The 19,064-nt window shown below is 37.3% G+C and overlaps 2 protein-coding genes across 4 annotated transcripts in view; one reads left to right on the top strand and one right to left on the bottom strand.

Moving 5' to 3' along the window:
- The window catches only part of itfg1 (integrin alpha FG-GAP repeat containing 1), a 114,005-nt gene extending 104,435 nt beyond the window's left edge, over window positions 1-9,570 (bottom strand). The window contains exons 1-6 of the mRNA XM_033988909.2: window positions 9,355-9,570; window positions 9,081-9,165; window positions 8,838-8,962; window positions 8,006-8,063; window positions 7,788-7,874; window positions 7,586-7,680 (exon numbers count right to left, since the gene is read on the bottom strand). Coding sequence (XP_033844800.1) covers window positions 7,586-7,680; window positions 7,788-7,874; window positions 8,006-8,063; window positions 8,838-8,962; window positions 9,081-9,165; window positions 9,355-9,532 — 628 coding nt within the window. The 5' untranslated portion in view covers window positions 9,533-9,570. The remainder of the gene's footprint in view (window positions 1-7,585; window positions 7,681-7,787; window positions 7,875-8,005; window positions 8,064-8,837; window positions 8,963-9,080; window positions 9,166-9,354) is intronic.
- Window positions 9,571-10,064: 494 nt separating this feature from the next.
- The window catches only part of phkb (phosphorylase kinase, beta), a 101,068-nt gene continuing 92,068 nt past the window's right edge, over window positions 10,065-19,064 (top strand). For 2 of the 3 annotated variants that reach the window (XM_033983732.2, XM_033983748.2), the window contains exons 1-3: window positions 10,070-10,143; window positions 11,560-11,646; window positions 17,962-18,100. In XM_033983732.2, the coding sequence (XP_033839623.1) occupies window positions 10,080-10,143; window positions 11,560-11,646; window positions 17,962-18,100 (290 nt within the window). In that variant the 5' untranslated portion in view covers window positions 10,070-10,079. Of the gene's footprint in view, window positions 10,144-10,835; window positions 10,938-11,559; window positions 11,647-17,961; window positions 18,101-19,064 lie in introns of all 3 variants that reach the window. The other variant, XM_033983740.2, reaches the window with a different exon arrangement.

Here is a 19,064-nt window from a genome sequence, read left to right as displayed (position 1 = left end):
CTGGCTGTCAAAGGGACACACACCCACCACACACATACACATGAGATCTCTGCCCTGTGAGCCCTTCAGGTTCCAGGACACAGAGACGAGCTGAGTCTATCATGTCTACTGATGTCACTGCTTTATTTTGGGAGGAGAGACGCATCCATTTTGTGCGTGAAATTGAGTTGCAAAAAGCCTGACAGTAATGCAGGAAAATGATGAGAGATGAGCACAGACTGGGTGTCTTTGGAAATGTATTTTATAGTTGAGTTTGCAGCTCTGATGTATCTTCCATGCCCTTAGTGTTCATCTGTTTTCATTGATCTGATTCCAGCCTCTTAGACTGAACGACCTTTAGCATGATGATTCAAATGTCACAGCACTCACCCATGAAAGTGATACTCAGGCACTCCAGACACTTATCTAGCAAATAGGGGGCAGTAACGAGGCTATCCTAAAATCTTTTCTAGTTTTACAAGTTGACCAATTGTGCAAAAAAGAAGTAAGCCACAAATGAATCAATGAATGTGCACATCACACTCGTATCTTTTTTCTTTTCTCAGTTCTATGCTTAAACACTCTTTGCCATGCTTTGAGTGAGGTGGGTTTAACCAATCAGAGAGCAGCATGAACCAGCAGATATAGCTTTAGTTACCTTTTAAAGGGAATATAAAGATACTCCCTGAACCATGATACAAATCAAAATTGTGATCTGGCTCCAAAAAAAAAAAAAAAATGTCATGGCATAAACCTTTTGACATTTTGCCCACCTAAATATAAAATAATTATAAAGAAATGTGACAAGGCGAGAGACAATTTTCTAGTGCTCAAAAGGGCAGCACAGTCCAGGCAAAACAGCCTCACAAAATATTGCAATAAATCACAAACCATTCTTCTTAGCACTAAAAACAAACACTGAAAAATAGAAGAACATGAAAAAAATACTGTATTGATTTAAAACATGTCATTCTCTTTAAAATCAATGATAGTTCTCCTCTAGTAAAATCTGATTTATTGTGTCTCCTGGCATCCTTGTACACAAAGCATGTTGCTGCCCAATCCATGCGGTATATGAACCACCTTTATAAATACAACTCTCAGAAAAATATACATAAGTTTGCAGCCAATACCTCTGGAAAAGTTATATTCCAAGGGGCATTCGAAAGTTGCACCTCTAAGAACAACAACTCCCCACCTTTAGCCTTTACCGGCAGTGCAAGAATAGCTCAGAGACCACTGGCCTGAAGGAAAAAGCCTGTTACGAGACCAAGCTCCCACATGACTCACTTTAAAGTAACCATTACACCGTTTAACATTAAACTGCCAAGACAAAAAAAGTAAAAGTGAACACCCACAATCGCTCAATACATTTACATGCAAAGAGAAATCTGAGTGGGTTAAACAACCAAATTCAAATTGTCATGCCCCAAAACCTTTCAGGTCCTTGTCCCAGTCTAAATTATCACACTTCTGGCAGAAATAAGATAAGCAACACCTCATTTACGTTAAGCATTTTATTTTCAGACATACTAAGAACTGCTTTATTTGCTCTCAGCAGAACAAATATACATTTAAGCTCAGGTAAGTTTCATTTTCACATTAACATAGCGGACTAAAACAACGCAACATGTGCTCAGTGAGTGCTCTGTGGGAATGTTGTAGTTTGTCATCATCACTGCTGAAATGAGTACACGTCCAAACACATGTCCCCCCCCTGCAGAGAATGCCTCTCCTAGTCTGTACCTAATGTAAACGGACTGCACGGCTACACGCAGTGGCCATCTGAGTGGCTATCTGAGTCTGGAGTACTTCTCCAGATGTATCTTGCGATTGGGATCTTTAAAATTTGATTCACGACATCGCAATCTTAGTTCCCGGTAGGCTTGTCACGATAAGTGCGATATATTGCTTAAGTATATATAGACAATACACAATAACACTGAAACTGACAAAATAATCCAAGTGCAGATTTATACCATAAAAACGATTCTAAATCTACAATACTGTTAAAAAACTGAGCGGCAATGAATAGTAAATAGCAGAATGAAACCCTTTAGTACATAGTTTTAATACGGCCTTCTACAGCTCAAGGATTAACCAAGGATTTCTAACTAATGCAAAGAAAAAATACCCACAACAAATACATACCCCAAAATGTATTATTCCACCTATCATACATTGAACAATAAGTCGATATAATATTTATCGCGACTAGGCATGGACGATATTGAAATTTGGTGTCACAATTATCATTATCATTGTTTATTTTCCCATCCCTAATCCCTGAGTTTACATGCATTTTTATAAATCGGTTTAAATTGGACTAGGCCAGTTATCCGGTTTTCCTGGCATGAATGTAAAGTAGTGACTTATTTCCACCGGGCTGTTTGGTCTTGGTCCGTGTTGTGTGTAGAGATTTGGGGAAGAGGCAGAAATGTGACATGTGGTACAAGCCAAACCTTCAGCGCCATGTTCACTGATATGTGGCACTCCTCCTCTGCCAGCATGAAACCGCTGGACTGTGAAACAAGCTTTCTGAAGTTGCCCAAAGCCCTCAGAGGGGATTTAGCAGGGTGTCAGGCAGAAAGAAAACTTGTAAGAACATAGGATTGTCCAGGTGCCTTGTCAGAATTGTCTTTTGGGGAAGAGATGGGGGTCAGCTGCACCATCACTTGTTAATGTAGTAAAATAAGCCATTCCTTCTCCTGTGTTAAAATGTCTGACAGAGGAGTGAAAAGGGGAGAGATTTGCTTGGAGGATGCTTTACTCATTCACAGTTTTGTTCCCAGCGGCTGCAACTCGACTTTCTCACAACAGTGCCAGCAGAAAAGAACTGTCTGTCAATGTCATGGTAACTGCATACTAACCATAACAAACTACCGGTATATATATTCTAATGGTGTGCATCTAGATGCATAGGAAGCATTATAGAATTTCATGATCATGACTATCTATCTCTATTGTTTTTTGAAAGAAATAGCTAAACCACAAATTGTTGAATCTGTTATCATTATTTGCTTTCAATTGGCTCCTCAGATTTGCCATATTAATCTCATGGTTTGAAGTCCTTTCGGCTGATCATGTTGGTTGGTGCTGAGTAAAGGCAGCATTTTCTGACCGAGAAGACAATGAACTTTCCACCATAGCGTTCTGACCTGTCCCCCACCTCAGTGTTAAACTATAGAGATCCCAGAAGGTTGTGATGTCATGTGAATGCAACCTATTTTGAAGCAAACTAGCACCTTGAACGCTGTGGACAAATTGTCAATGCATATATATATATATATATATATATATATTTTTTTTTTTTTTTCCTTTTTCTTTTTTTGCTACTAGACAAAATAATGCAGAATCCAGGCAGTGAGTGAAGTGAAAAGCTTGTGCCGAATAAATCCGTCCCTAAGCCAATCTGCAGGCCTACTCCACACAGTGTGACATCCACCCGGCATCCATCAAAACGCCTCATTCACAAACATGGCAAAATACACCAGCCGCAGAATAAGGCCAGCTATTCCCGGAAGAAATAATCTCCTAAAACCATTACGGGTACAACGTAGGTGCTGTAGCTCTGGGCTGGATTAGAGATAGGACTAACATGCATATTCTTTGGCTCCATATGCATGCTTTATATTGTGGAGCAGCATGTGAGGAACAAGCATAGAGATGAGATTGAATGGGCAATATGCCAGTGTAGACATGCCATCTCCTGCATGTTATTCTATTTCATGTCTCATCAATAACCACCAATAGTTCTGCATGAAGGAGATGTCAATCATTTTGGGATAAAATGGTGATTCTTCACTTTTTGAGAATCGATTACAAATATAATAAACATAATATGAAATGAAAACATGATGTCTATTTTGTTAAAACTATTCATAGAAGGAGGCAACTAAAAGCATCTACTACAGTAATGTCATGGAAATTCCAAATAATTAGTTTCCCTAAAATGTTCACAGATACGTTTTTGTTCCTACGAATATGCAAAAAGAATTGCAGACCAGTTTTATCATACCTCCCATGTGTAAATGTAATCCCACTAGAACTGATTATTCTGGTTGGCCCATGTTGTTTTGTGGGAAATGTGCTCTCTTCCTCCCCTCGCCACATGATTAGACAGACAATCAAGGAGCCACTTCGATTCAGCGCTCGTTAATTGGATGCTGCACAGAGCATTACGATGCTCGTTGCCTAGCAATGGAATTTTGTTCCCAGATTACTGCATTTACACAACTTAAATCCTAAAAATGCATCTAAATTACTTTGCAATTATAACCTTTCTTCTCAGAACAACTTCGTAGCAGGGCTATTACTGCTCTTTGTCTGCAGGTGTCCTATCTAACCTTGACAGGAGGTGACTCTAACATTACTTAAACTGTATTCTCCCTTGTTCTTCATCATGTGCTTTTTGCTATTTAAAAAGGCACATTATTTCACTTTTCTAGAGATATTATTGCTTTGCCTGGAATGTTCGATAGTATGGCACGAAATGTGTCTGAAATGTAAATGCCACCTGACCAAGTAACTCGATAGATCCATAGTTAGAATACACATTTTTCAAGGTATTTTATGAGCATTAAAACACACAGAATTGAAATGTGATACATTTAATCCTATAGTATGGAACATTCCAGACAAAGCAATAACATCTCTGGAGACGAGCAAGTGGTGGACCCTGCACCATTAAAGATACATAGAGCACCTTTAAATGATCAGGTCATTTCCTGTGGCCATGTGGTTCTGATGATTATGGATCTATGTGGACAAGAGTGGCACCTGTTCGCATCAGACATATTTTATGAAAGCTGAAAACATGCTAGCTGAACTACAAAAGCATCCTTTCCAGCTAATTAGATGCCATTGAGCAGGGTAGCACACAATCAGCCCTAAATACAATACCGTTGATAAGGTCCACAGTATTGTAGGGAGTACTGGTATCTTTTTCTGGTGCACTAGTTAGAATTGTGCACATTCGCAGCCAGCTGTTTCTTGAAGTAGTAACATTGAAAGATTAACATTTGCAGACTTTTACATTTAAGAAAGAATAGAGACAATGAAATATAAACTATATTAACCTTGATAAATATGTACTACTAGTGTGTCTACACTCTAGATACAGACCTTACACAGTGTGATGTTAACAGCACCAACAGCCAAGTGAATTTCTGCCAGGTTAGTTGGTATGGAGGGTTAAATAAGTGGCCTAAATGAGGTCTTGACATTGGCCAGGAAACAATCAGAGCCTTTTTTCCCCCTACCTCCGTAGCCCTGCTGATGTAGTGAGGTCAGCCAATACACTTGTGTGGCCCTGGTTACTGCTGACACTAAACTGGGACAGAAGCCATCACGTAACCCTGAACCATCACCTCACACGTGGTCACAGTAGCAGAGCATATTGGATTACATTAAAGGGAATATAAAAGCTTTTTTTTTTTTTTTTTTTTTGCTATGTGCATATGGTTACTATAGCCTCTTCCCAATATACAGTATGTATGAGTGTTTTTTATAACACATATTTATTTTTGCTATAAAAATACTGCAATCGCAAACTCATTTTTGGCTTGATACTTGATAGTAATTTGTAGACACTTTTAATAAAGATCTCCATCTCCAAATTATCACAATTGCTACCAAAATTTTATTTAAAAAAAAAAAAAATCTTTAAATTTGACTATAAGATCGTACTACTTAAAAAAAAAAAAAAAAAAAAAAAAAATGAAGATAAGCACTCTACTGAGCTACTGCCACCGGTATATGGATCTCAAAAAGTCTTAATCACTACTACTGTAAAGGGTTTAACCACTACTATTGTGAAATATTTATGAAAAATTAGAGCTATAGAATTAAGGTTAAAAGAGCAAAGGAGACTTATATCAACCAGTTTAAGACACTGTTTTCAGAAAATTCACAAAGAAGTGAGAATATCAGAGAGAACACAAACCCATAATGAATGCACAACAACAAGGCATAACTGCAGCTATTATTATTATTATTATTATTATTATTATTATTTACTAATGTCTATAAGCCAAAATCTTTACTGAAAACCAACAATTTTTTTAATACAAATTCCAAATCAAAGTGAAGATACAAAAAAGTTAATGCAGAAATTGAAGAGGTAAATAAGCAATTCTTTGCATTACAGATACAGGATCATTATTTGGAGAAATTTCAGATATATAATGATAACAAGTCTGGTCGTTTGTGGATATTTTGGTTACGCGCTAGATGTGTGCATAGTGAAAGTCTAAAACAGATTGTCTGCCTCTGAGCTCGGTTGATAAGCTCCATTGCATTGCCCCAGACGGTGCTGCTTAGGAGAGCAGGTGGTCGCGGCACAGAACAAGCCGAGCAGTACTTTGAGACTTTCAAACTGTCAGGCTCCTCCTCTCCCGTACCCCTTTGTCTTTTATGTGTCCTCTTATCCTGTTCCATCACATCCCCCGACTTGACTCACAAATACTGTTCCACCCTCTGTCCCTCCCTTTATCCCATCTGCCTGTCCAAAACTGTGTTCAGTGTAGCAAGTTTCATCATCATGACCTCATGCAGCACAGTCACTTTTAGCAAAACACCAAACAAAAAAACAACAACACATCAACCGATAACCAAGCTTGGAGAGTAACTATTGAATACAGGAAAGTTTGAATAAATGTGTAGGCCTTATATCACCCAGTAAGTTACAGCATAATAAAAAGAATCATAATGCAAGCTTTCAGTAATCCATCTTTCTAGATATCAAAATCTCAAGTCAAATGATTAAAATAAACCAAAAAGGAATATTGTGCATTTACTTATACATAACAAAAGGTAGTTAGTCTAGATAGTGTGCCTTCTTTAGACACACAATTCCCAAGGTTTACGACAAATATTCATGCTAATAAAACACATAAACAGACAAGAAATATGAATTTAAAGCAGCTTTGGGGAAAAATTAAACTGTGACAGCCCTGGAAGCGACACCACAAGTCATACAAAGATACCTGCTGTGAGCGCGACAAGGCTAAATCCTCTTTGATTACCTTAAACATGGAGATTAGTTTTTCGAGGGAAAACTCTCCTTTAAGTCTGAGTGACAGTGTACAGCTAGTGGGCAGGAGGACAGTGCTGAGAATTTTTCTATTCACTGGTGGAAAAAAAAAAAAAAAAAGATATTTTTTTTCTTTCTTGGTCAACAAAAAAATTGCATGCATTTGTTTTGTATTTATACAAAACGCCATGAAAGATCCTTCATAAAAGAAAGTGATTATAATGTGACAATAATTTGATGTCAACCTTAAGTACTTTTTAGCTACCAAATAACAATCCAAAATCGAATGCTTGACTGATTCAGTGCCATTATCGTTAGCAAAATGTGCACCATGGTAGAACATTATTAGTATATGTTGCTTGTTAGAAACAAAAACTAAGAGCTCTAGCTGATACAAATACAGCAAAAATTGATTAATTCATGCCAATCAAAAAAAATGAAAGAAAAAAGTAATACAGTCTTAGCCTGGTGAGCTTTACTGCCAACAACTTTCAAATAAGTGTTCAAAAACAAAACAATAACAACATCAACAAATATTTGGTATGTACCACAGCCTTTCCAAAGCTCACTTACCTGCAGTAAAATCTTTGTTGAGATCAATAAACGCATTGGAGTGAGGCTTGTGCAGATTGACTGGCGAACTCAATGCACTCTTCCATTCTGGGACTCTATAAGAAGGAATAGGACACAAAAATAATTAAAATACACAAAGGAATAATGGCCAAAAGTAGCCTGTGACATGTTTGAGCCCCATGGACCACAAGTAAAATATTACCTTTTGGTGAGATAACAGACTTCATACACAGGTGTGGCAGAGGTACTGGTAACTCCAAAAATGTCTGGAATCATGTCTCCATTAAAGCTGAAGATCGAGAGAAACAGATCAGTTAAACTACAGGATCAAGTTGTACTATGCTGTCCATTGTTTCTTTGCCAAATACAACTGCATTATATGCAGGACACATATTTTAGGGTCATATGTTTGATACTCACTCCATAATGAGAGGTTGGTCAGTAAAAGTCTTGTTCAGTAGGAGTGAATCGCCCAGATCTGCAAAGATTGGAGACAATTACTGCATCACCAAAATACAACATTTAAAAAAAGTAGATAAAATGAAATAGCAGTAATCATCTATCAACGATTCTGCACTGTTTTCAAATATGGTAGATTATAAGACACAAAGAGATCTGGTGAGAAAGGGAGAAAGTCAATTTACCAATTCTCTGGACTCATTCAGAAAACTGCAGCTTTCCCAATAACCTAGACTTAAATCTAAACTAAGACATCAATGCTGTAAGTTATTGATAGAAAAGGTTTCAAAAAGTAGGTTATCTGGCTAATGCTTTTGAAATCAAGACGTTTCGGCTGCCATATTGGACACTATTATCAATGTGAAAGTACTGGACTGTTACTGTAAGTACAATGTATTAAGGATGGAACAAGATCTCGTACAGCAAGATCCTGTAAGTTAAAATTGCCACAAGACTATTTAAAAATGGTCTTGTAAGATTTTTTCCATTGAATTTAGATATACACTGGACAAAAAAAAGATGTTGGTGAGTAATAGGTCTTGAAAAGCTTTAGTCCCATAAAGCAGTATTGTAATAAAAAATATTACATTAAATACATCTAAATTTGTAATGCCAAAAATTGTGATTGTGCTTAATCTTGTGTCTTGTCTCAGTCCGCCCCTATACTACTAAACTTATTACTCACATCTGTAAAACTTCATTTACACCACAAAGCAAGCCAAATCCAAAATTATAATATAGAATATAGAAACTTCAAAACAAGGCATTTTTAAGGACAGTAGACAATATGTACCCAGCGTTGTGTTCTTTCCCCAGAAGATGACCACAGTCGTTCTACCACTGCTCTCAGTAGTGAGGAGGGCATCCATCTGAGAGTCGCCATCATAATCACCAGGAACCACACTGGTGATCACAGCACTGAAACACAGTGGAAGTTCAGTTTTAATATGTGTATTTTTATGTTTTAAGTTAACACTGGGAGCAATTATATGACATATCCCAGTAGTCATACCTGCAGTGCTCTTATGTGCCATACCTTTGGAGGAGATCCTTAGTGATGTGAACTTTAGGCTTGAAGTAAGGCGTTTTTGGATCAGCCAGGAATATTACCACTTCCGCCTCTGAAAAAAGGATAATATTTAAACCAATACGAGTGGCCAGATATTAAGGTGCGAAATTGAGCACAGAGAGAAAATCTTAACATAATGTGCAATAAACTCATGTCTACAGATAATTTAATAACATTTATAACCTAAACATATGTGGACTACGGTATTTTGCATCCTTATTGAACGCTTGTCAATACGTACGATCTCTGATGATGAAGATGTCTGTTTGTTTATCCGAGTTTAAATCCCCGAAAGCTGCCACTGTCCCAAAATTTTCGGTACCAAACAGGTCAGTCGTTACATCCTGCAGCGCGTAAGAGCCATACAGACCCGAATAATAAAATAAAAACATACAAATATTCACTTTTAACACCCACATCCTGGTGCTACTGCGGATCCTCACAACAGCACCAACTGCTATACGGTACGATGGTTTACGGCAGGTTAAATGTATAATATTTCAGGTAAGATGGCTAGCATTCAAATTAATTAAGGACTTTAACGTACTTAATTTATGTATAGGTTTATTTTAAGCATAAATTGGTCATATTATCGACTGCTACTTGTACTACCAGGGTGAATTAGGTCTTCCTCGTTTACGTTAGTGTCGTAAATGCTCACAGGTTGACAGCTGACCGCTTTCATAAGGGTGAAAAGCGTAAGCTCTTACTAGCGGAAGTTTAAAACAAATTTCTTCACAGTAAAAACCTTTGTTTTAGTGTCACTTGTTATTTTTAATAAATCCTATCAATTATCGTTCGCATTTAATAAAAAAATGACTATTGTATAAAAAATTAAACATAATTAATGATAAGACAATGTTTACTTTTAAAGACTACTGTCTTTAAAAAATGAAGAAAATTTTATTTTGGTAAGTTGCATCAGAAAACGTTGTACATCATCGCGTTTTTAACAAATTGGTAAACATGGCGAGCCTCGCAGATGTCGGATGGAAACTTATGGAATTTAAAGCCCGATCCAAAAGATCAGGTCTGCCTTGTACCTTTGCATGTCATTGCGCAGTGATGACCTTTGTGTTGGTTGTGTAAAGTGGTGGTGTGTAAAGTGTGGTTTTCAAATCTATATTACTGTATGCGTGTGTTTCATCATCAGTTTGACCAGAGGCATAACCGTGCATGAAAGGTCAGAGGTAACCAAATGTGCGCCACTTACAGGCTATTTAAAGAGCTTCTCAGGGTTTTGTCTCACACACTACGATGCACTGGTTGCCATTGTCCATGATTTGTGTACTCCTGGAAGAGCCAGGGGGACTGCCATGGCCTTATAATGAATGGAGAATATACACAACACTATAGTCTAAAATTAAATGGGATGAATTTGTGTCACCACTGATGACTATGACAACATTACTTAAATTAATGTATATTTCTTATTATTACAATTTGTCCACCTGTAGTCCTCATTAGTCCTCAAGCTTACTGTAGGCTATATAATAGTAATACTGTAGACAGTAGTTAATATCTATTTTTCCATCATCTCTGTTCTAATAATCACTCATCATTTACATGTTGCACGTTAATTGCAAGTGCAATGTACATAATATTCATAATTAGCCAATAATTTTTCAATATTCCCCTGCTCTAAAAATATTGTAGTCTGTGATTCATGCATGTATTCAATCAAACTCTGTTCTACTAACGCCTTCCTCTGAATTGCTGTAGATTTGTGATTTTTCTTGGAGACGAATGTTAATTTCACCCTTTTGAGCATGGCTGAAAAAGTGGCCACAAATGCACGGGCCCATCGCAAAGTCCGCAGAATTGGTAAGTAGATTGTACAGGAAGGACCATGCACCCTTGGGCCATGCAAATGTACACCAAACTTTATATTTTCACTTTCCTTTCCATTCATTGATGTAAAAGTTGTCCAGTCCATATTATTTGGCTATCTGGATTGAATAGGTCTAATGCTGGTGATGGGTTTTTCCAACTTTAACGCAATTAGAAACACAGTGGCAAAAACTTTACATTTGAATGTTCTTGTTTAAGAAATTTAATTGCTCTATTGGACTTCCCTCACCGTATTTTAACTGTGTTATCCTTAAAGAGAGGAGATGGATTAAGCTTTGTTCCCTGCAACTTTCAAGATGATGGAAATTATGCTAATTTAAGTCACAATGTGTATTTTTCTGTACCTGTGGTTTTGACATGAGGTCGAAGCTATTAAAATGCAAATCTCCACCTAGTGAAAAGTGTCTTGAAAGGCATCAACTGCTAAGAATTGGGTTTCCTGGAGATGGGGAAATTTTTGTGGTATTTTGCATCGTTAGTTATTCATTCTTATCACCATATTGATTAGGTAAAAATTGCATATAATATGAGTGGCATGATATGGGATTATGCAAATGTTATCTTCAATGTATAACACTGAATTACGCTTTCTCAGGCTCCATTTATGAACCACTGAAGCTGTCCATTCTGCAGCGTGATTATGAGCCCTTGTGGGAAAAGTTGGATCGCTATTACAGTGCTGGTAAGTATTGTGGACATGTAAGAGTACAAGTACCTTTTAAAGTAATGAAAATGCTTGGATTTTGAAATGTATGCAAGTTGATGCTAGTCTGCTACCACTATGGACTAGTTACAGTGCTTATAGGGAATGATATGTATTATTTACCTGTGATTCCATCGCTTTCATACATTATGCATCCTTGCTGTTTCTCTGTGTCTTGAAGCACTTGCATGCTTTTAAATCTGTAAATTACTGGAATCAAAACTACACAATTTAGCTTAAGGAGTGTATAAAGACTGTACAACTGTAAGGCATGGAATTCCACGGGATGGCTCTGCTAAAATGAGTTTGCGGTGTAGTTTTTTATTTTTTGTTTGTTTGTGTGTTTTTGGTGTAAATGTCAAAGAGGACCATGAATCTAAAATGTAAAGTCAGAAGGATTTATTGAGTCTCATACTATGTACAGCTATAGCATAGCTAGGCAAAAAATGACCAGCGTAGTTATGGGCCCTCCAGAAAGGATAAGGGGAGAGCCTTGAGGAGTGTGTGTTTACAGTTTTTATAATGTGTGTCAGTGCATGTGTGTGAGGGTGGATCTTCTGGTCAGCATAGTGTTATCTTTGAGAGCTCCCATGCAACAGCACTTACAGTGCTGTCCTTGAGTACAAGCAACAATGTATTCATTTGTATTTTAATTGTGTGCAATTCACAGGTATTCACCAGTATAAACTTAAAAATTAGTACATCAAGATACAAGAGTAATAGGAAATAATGGATCCAATGTAATGTGAATACTTTACATTGCTTATTATTGCTTATTAATTCTATGTTTAATCATATAAAACTATGTAAAATATAATGTGAAATAGGTAACTATAAGTATATTCAGGTAGGTATACGGGCAACACTAAATAGTGTATTGGACTGGTGGTGAATGACATTACCATATAATATATTGCACATATACACTATTGCACTTGAAAAATCGGTCTGTTGTTGGGCTTTCTTTCTTAAAAAAAAATAACTGCAACATTGATTCTATTTAAATGTGTTCCAATTTTTATGCATTTTATTGTGTTGTGTCGCTCACTGGTTTGCCAAATAAGCTGGTTTTGCCCCGCTGATAGTCCACACACCTCAGTGAAAAGAACACAGCTGAGTTATGGGCCTCTGGTGTCGCCTATGTACTTATCATCAAGCTGCATAGAAATTTATTAACAAAAGACCATTTCCAGAGCTTTGCAATCAACAGGTGCAGTGGTTACTTGGAGCTGATTTGCTGCTATCAGGGAAGACAGCTTTGCCCTCACCATTCTCTCCATTAAAAGCTTTTAGATTTACCGCAAAACCTCCTGCAGATTACAGTATGTCAAAAGCACGGCAGTGAAAGCTAGTCTTGTTTAATTGTTACATTGCATGCGCTTGTCCAATTCTCCCAGGGAACAAAGCCAGAATCATTATCACTTGCGTACAGACATGCCAGCCAATATACCTGCTTTTTTCAGTGGCAGGGAGGAAAAACGATGGAGAAGGCTGTGGTGTGAATGACAGTGACAAATCAAACCTGGTACAAGTCCTGTCTTTCCAATGTCATTGTTGTTTGGGGCTATAATCCTTTAGTCGATAAATCGGTCAGTTGTATCTTAGTCGACCAAAGGAAAACGCATATTGAGTTATCCGGAGTTTTGGGAGTGGCTGGACAGTTTAATCTGCCTTTATGAAAATGTCTTATTGCATTGTTTTTTATACAAGATCCTGACTATTTATGCCTCCTTTTAGCTGTTTAATCTATGCAGAGGGCAAGAATTTCTTTAGTCAACTACAGATGACTAGTTGTTTAGTTGCAAACCTACCAAAAGTTATGTCTTTATAGTTAAGCGATCCTTGTAACCTACTGCCCTGGGTTGTTTTCTTATAAAATAAATAATATCCCGATCATTTACTTCCATCCTCCGTGGGTCACTATTCTTCCATCATTTCCCTCTCCCTTCACTGCAACCCCCTCCAGAGTTCTTTATTTATGTGGCAATGTGGCTACACTCCATTGACTCAGCCAGTTCCTGATAACAGTGAAGGCAGCAGGCAGTGTCACTCTACCGTCTGGCTCCTACCGATTAAGGAAAGCACTCTTTTTCCCTTTTTCCCATTACAAGCTTGTAGCCGAAACATGAGGTTATCCTAGTTGCTGTGTTTTCTCATTTTGGTTTTAAATGTGTGATTGTCTCCCTTGGCTGACTGCTCTGTGTTCCCCCTTAGCAGCTGTGCTTGGTGCATCTCGGAGTACATTTGGTGATGCCAGTATTGTTAAGGTTGGCATTAACAATTGGCACTTTATATTAAATGTCAAAATGCTGTCAGGATGGTACAGTTTGTGTTCTATTCATGCAGACTGCTCTAGTCAATCTGATTTGTTCTAATGCATAGGCAAATGTCATACCAACTTATTTAAAAATTCATATATTTAGAAGCAATTGCCCTACGAACAGTTTAGTTAAGTACTGTATGTAGTTAATAAGGCACTGGAATTATAGCTCCTTTCAAGACACCCATCAGAGAATCACTTTATAGTACCTTAAGATACTATAGCCACTGCTGCACTGGGGTAGACTAATGAAATCTAGCCTGCCAATCTGCGCCACCCCTACAATGTGGATTAGTTATCTTGCCTAAGGATACAACAACAATTTCCTTTTAGCCACTGCTGCCTCACTGTAGCACATGGTATTCCCAGCGGTCTTCCATCCAAGTACCAAGCCCAACCAGGCCTGGCCTTCTGAGATCTGACGCCACAAGATGGCACAAGATCCAGAATGAGGAGCATTGTGTGGATTTTGAACCTTAGCGATTCCCTCTATAGATGACACCAGCCACATCGTATAAGAAAAGGAACACGCACATATATATTTAGATTTTTTTTCTATTACTGTCACAATCCTCTCATTTTAACGGATTGTTTGAAATAAATTTAGTTACTTTTATGTTTACCATGCGGTGTCCCATGGTCTGATTTGCTACTTACTATATAAACACTTAATAATGTTTAAAGAAACCCATGTCCCTTAAAGCCTCTTCTTTTGTTTACCATATTGAACCATAACTCATGTCACAGATGTTATATTGCCGAGTACATTATGACAGCATCAGCAAGAACACAAAAAAATGTATTGTTAAGGCTGGCATGAACAATGAGCTCTACTGTTGTGTATTTTTCATTTTCCTCTGTCACATCTGCTGTAGCATTTAGCGGATAACATCTCTCACTCTCTCTGTGTACCCCCCACAATGCTACTATACTCGTGTTTTAGTCTTTGCTATTCGTCACTTTATGTTTTTTTTTGGCTTTTCCATTTCCTTCCCTGTGTCTGTTTCATCCGCTCCACCCCACCAGTGCAGGCAAATGGCCCATTGTAAAAGCGCAGACTGTGTGCATCTGAAACATTAGCTCCTGATTTAGTGGGACATTAGCTTGATGGATGGCTAGTCAAAAAAAACTCCCAACAACACTTGATTTGCATCCTGGGGAACTTGCTATCGGGGGAAGAATAGTGTCTAATGTGCTAATTGTCAATGTGCTGTCTTCTAACGTTTTTTTCATTGAAATATTTGTCTACAACAAACACAACTCCAAGTTTTCCAAAATGTATTGTATTGCACTGTATTTGTTATTTGTAGTGATTTGAACCATAGGTGGCAGATGTAAATTGAAATATTAATATCATCAATATAGTTGTTGTTGTTGGATATATGAAAAATTGAATATTATAATAACTTCAGTTAGTCATGTTATTTACAGGCACATTTTTGTTCATTTCTGATAAATTGCAATAATATAATAAACAAACAATTAGAAACATTCAATACATATTATCAACAGGTTGTTCTGTTATTTTTACATAATTTAAAGCCTCTGATGTAACCTTTTTGCTAAAAAAACAACAACAGGCTAAAATAAAAGCATGTTGTTGTTTTTTTGTTTTTTGTTTAAATTATGGATCGTTTATTGCACTGATAAGCACAGAAATGCATGCATCCTTATTGTGAACAGGTTTGCATGTCTAGAAACCTGTCTCTTAAACAAGCAAGAGGGCCTCTTCTTGAAATGTTGTTCCTTTGGCTATAATCATCTACAATATATGATTCGAACTTTCTATTGCTGTGGAATCATGCACTTTCCACCTCCAGAAAGCTCCATACTATCAGTTTAATCTAATAATATAAAAGTTAGGACATAGCCTGTTACCTGCTACTACAACTATCTCTGTTTTCTTGGTGGCGGACTGGTTAGCACTTTTGCAGAAGCTACTATGCAGGGAGGACAGCCTTAAAAGACGAGCTGACATGTAATTCCTCAGGATCAAATTGCCTTTTACATCCTTCAGCCTAACACATAATACTGCTAATGCACCACTGGCCCATCGGCGCTGTCCGGTGGTTAACAGACACAACACAAAGCAATCACAGTGAATCTGGAAGACTTCGCCGTGTCTCGGAATGTGTCTGTACATTTAATTTACCCCACAAACGACAAATGTGTCCTTACAAGGGCACATAAATGAGCCAATCCCAAGCGCTGCATATCTGTCTCCAGCTCCCACTATATAAATATAGCAAATTCAATGTGGCTGGTCTATAGTTAGAAACAATATGGCCGTCTGGAGACACGCACAGCTTAGTACGCACATACACTTCATTAGAGGTGGACTACCTTGCAGGGTTATTAATATTCTGTCTAATTTGGCCTATCAACCTCTTTTTCTTAGTGCCAATGTGACTGTCACCTTCAATTGACCAGCCAGCACTGCTCCAGATGGCCAGTGTCGATTCTCATTCAAAAGCACATGTGCCCTGCCTTCATATGTTTTTTTGCTGCCTGTTATATGCAAACGCTTCATCCCCTATCTTTGTCTGCCTCTATCTCTTTATCTATCACTCTCCTCCACTCGGTAACAAATGACAGTGTAGAATGAATGTCCTCTTCATTTGCACCCGAATAATGTGCTGTTGAAAAATGAAGTGATCCCTCCAGACAGATTACTCATCAGCAAGGGGGACCTCTGCAGGGGAACGCGTGCTGCAGATGCATTACTTTCACCAAGGCCATGGCTTTGACTGTAATATTTCAGAATACATTATTGGAGGGCTACCAGCTTGCAATATTAACAGCTTTCAACCCATGGTAGGGTTCGGTACTGAGTGGACTGATAATCACCTAAATAGATTGATTTCTTGCTCTTGACATTTCACAAATTGACAAAGTCTGATCATTATTATCAAATCACAAAAGATTGAAGTATAAATATTTGGCCATTTTTTCTGAAATGTTGTAAAGGCTGTTTGTGGTCTAAGCTCCATATCCCTGTTGCACAATAAAATGTGCTTTATGGCAAAACTAATAAAACATTTTTCCTTGGCAATAAGATCCCTCGTATATGCAATAAATAGTAATATTCAAAGTGTTATCATCAACACTTTTTTCCTTATAATCCAGTACCGACTTAGTTTACAAACTTTTGCAATTAAAAATTGGCTTTGAAATAAATCATTTCTTGTCTGTGGTGTATAGTTATTTTGGAAAGAGCAATGGTTCAAGTCACTTAAAGATGCTAAACAAAGAAGAATATGGAACACTTTCTTAATTTTTAAGATTAACTTCATTGCAAACACTATGAATAACACTCATTAATTATCCAAATCTTATTTATATAGCACATTTTACAAACAAAACTGTTTTAAAACTGCTCCACAGAGACTATAAAAAGACAACAACAAAAGATATAATTGCTAAAAAAATGTATCATACTAAAACAATAAAACCAGTTTAAAATCAAATGAAAGCAAAACCATAAAACTATAAAATATCAATAAATAAAAATTAAAAAAAAGACACAGAGTACCACATTACTCACGTAGTGTTAAAAGCCAAAGAGTAAAAGTGGATTTTAAGATTGGACTTAAAACACTGTGGGGGCTCTTCAAACTTTCTTGAAGAAATCTTGTACCCAGAAGGTAGAACAGTTTGAGTCCTTAAAACACTTAAAGGTGAACATTTTAAGTTTAAGAGGAATGAGACATCACCAAAGTGTATAAAAAGTGCCTGTGGAGATTGATGTAGGTGTAACAGAAATTATACCACTTATCCCAGAGTGTGGGAGTTAAAATGGGTATTATTTTATGTTATGTCCTGGATATCTGAGAGATCACAACGTCAGAAAACCATTTTAAATGCACGAAATCTGTAATCAAAACCAGAATGTACATAATTACTGTGGGAGAAAGTTAATTAGAAAATTTGCATAATGCATTTTTTGATTCATTGTTTGTTTCTTTGTTATCCAGTTAAAACGACTATTCTGAACTACCAGAGTCCTACTACAGGCCTGTTCCCTGTGAAAACATGCTCCACCTGCAAAGAAGCCAAGGTGCGGGACTCGCTGTACTGCGCTGCTGGGGCATGGGCTCTGGCATTGGCCTACAGGTTAGTACGTTGTAGTAGGTCTTATGTTGTAGTATATATAAAATACTTGCAGAAGGACATTCCCCCCCATGACCATGAGTTTTGCTGAGATTTGGTGGTGTGCTGGGTTCCTGGGCAAAATTAATTAAATTCAGTCAAATTTCTACTCTCTTAAAACATGACAAACAGAACTACCGTATTTTCCGGACTGTAAGTGGCACTTTTTTATAGTTTGGCCGGGGTGTGACTTATAGTCAGACTTATATGTGAAATTATTAAAATATATAATTTCACATCTTCGTTATTGGTGCCCTCAACTGCGTGAGGGCACCTTAGGGTTGTGTATGTATGACAGTATGACAGCCACATGGAAGCGGAAGTGACGCTTCATCTTCTTCCAGAGCTGACAGAGTTGTTCAGAAATGACACAGAGGATGAAGAATTCAATGGATTTAGTGATTTGGAGCGAGATCGAGAGTAAACTTGTTAGCTTGTTTTTTATGCTTTAGTTATGTGATGAACTGTTAATATCTTAAGTTAATATACAAGACACATATTCAGTTCACTGTCTATGCTTCATGTAGCTGCATAAATATAAATGTGTTACATTAGCGTGCTGTACTGCTATTCAGCCTGTTGTTCTCTATTTTATTGTTATTATTATAACTTGCCTTTAAAGATAAAAAGTCTGTTCTTGGTCTTAGATTGTGTAAAATAAATGTCCCCCAAAAAATGCTTATAGTCCAGTGAGACTTATATACCGGTAAGTTTTTTTCTTCATTATTATGTATTTTTCCGCTGGTGTGACTTACACTCCGGAGCGACGTATAGTCCGGAAAATACGGTACTTCATTTTTAACACTTAGTCTTCCAAAGTCATTCCTCAGTTCCCTTATGCATTCCAAGCATCCTAATTATACACCACGTTTATAAGTAGATGCAGACCTCAAGAGCTGCTTATGCATCATAGCTGTGCTGAGGCAAG

The sequence above is a fragment of the Periophthalmus magnuspinnatus genome, chromosome 3, assembly GCF_009829125.3.
Source record: "Periophthalmus magnuspinnatus isolate fPerMag1 chromosome 3, fPerMag1.2.pri, whole genome shotgun sequence".
Classification (NCBI taxonomy): domain Eukaryota; kingdom Metazoa; phylum Chordata; class Actinopteri; order Gobiiformes; family Gobiidae; genus Periophthalmus; species Periophthalmus magnuspinnatus.
This window is presented reverse-complemented; position numbering and strand designations above follow the sequence as displayed.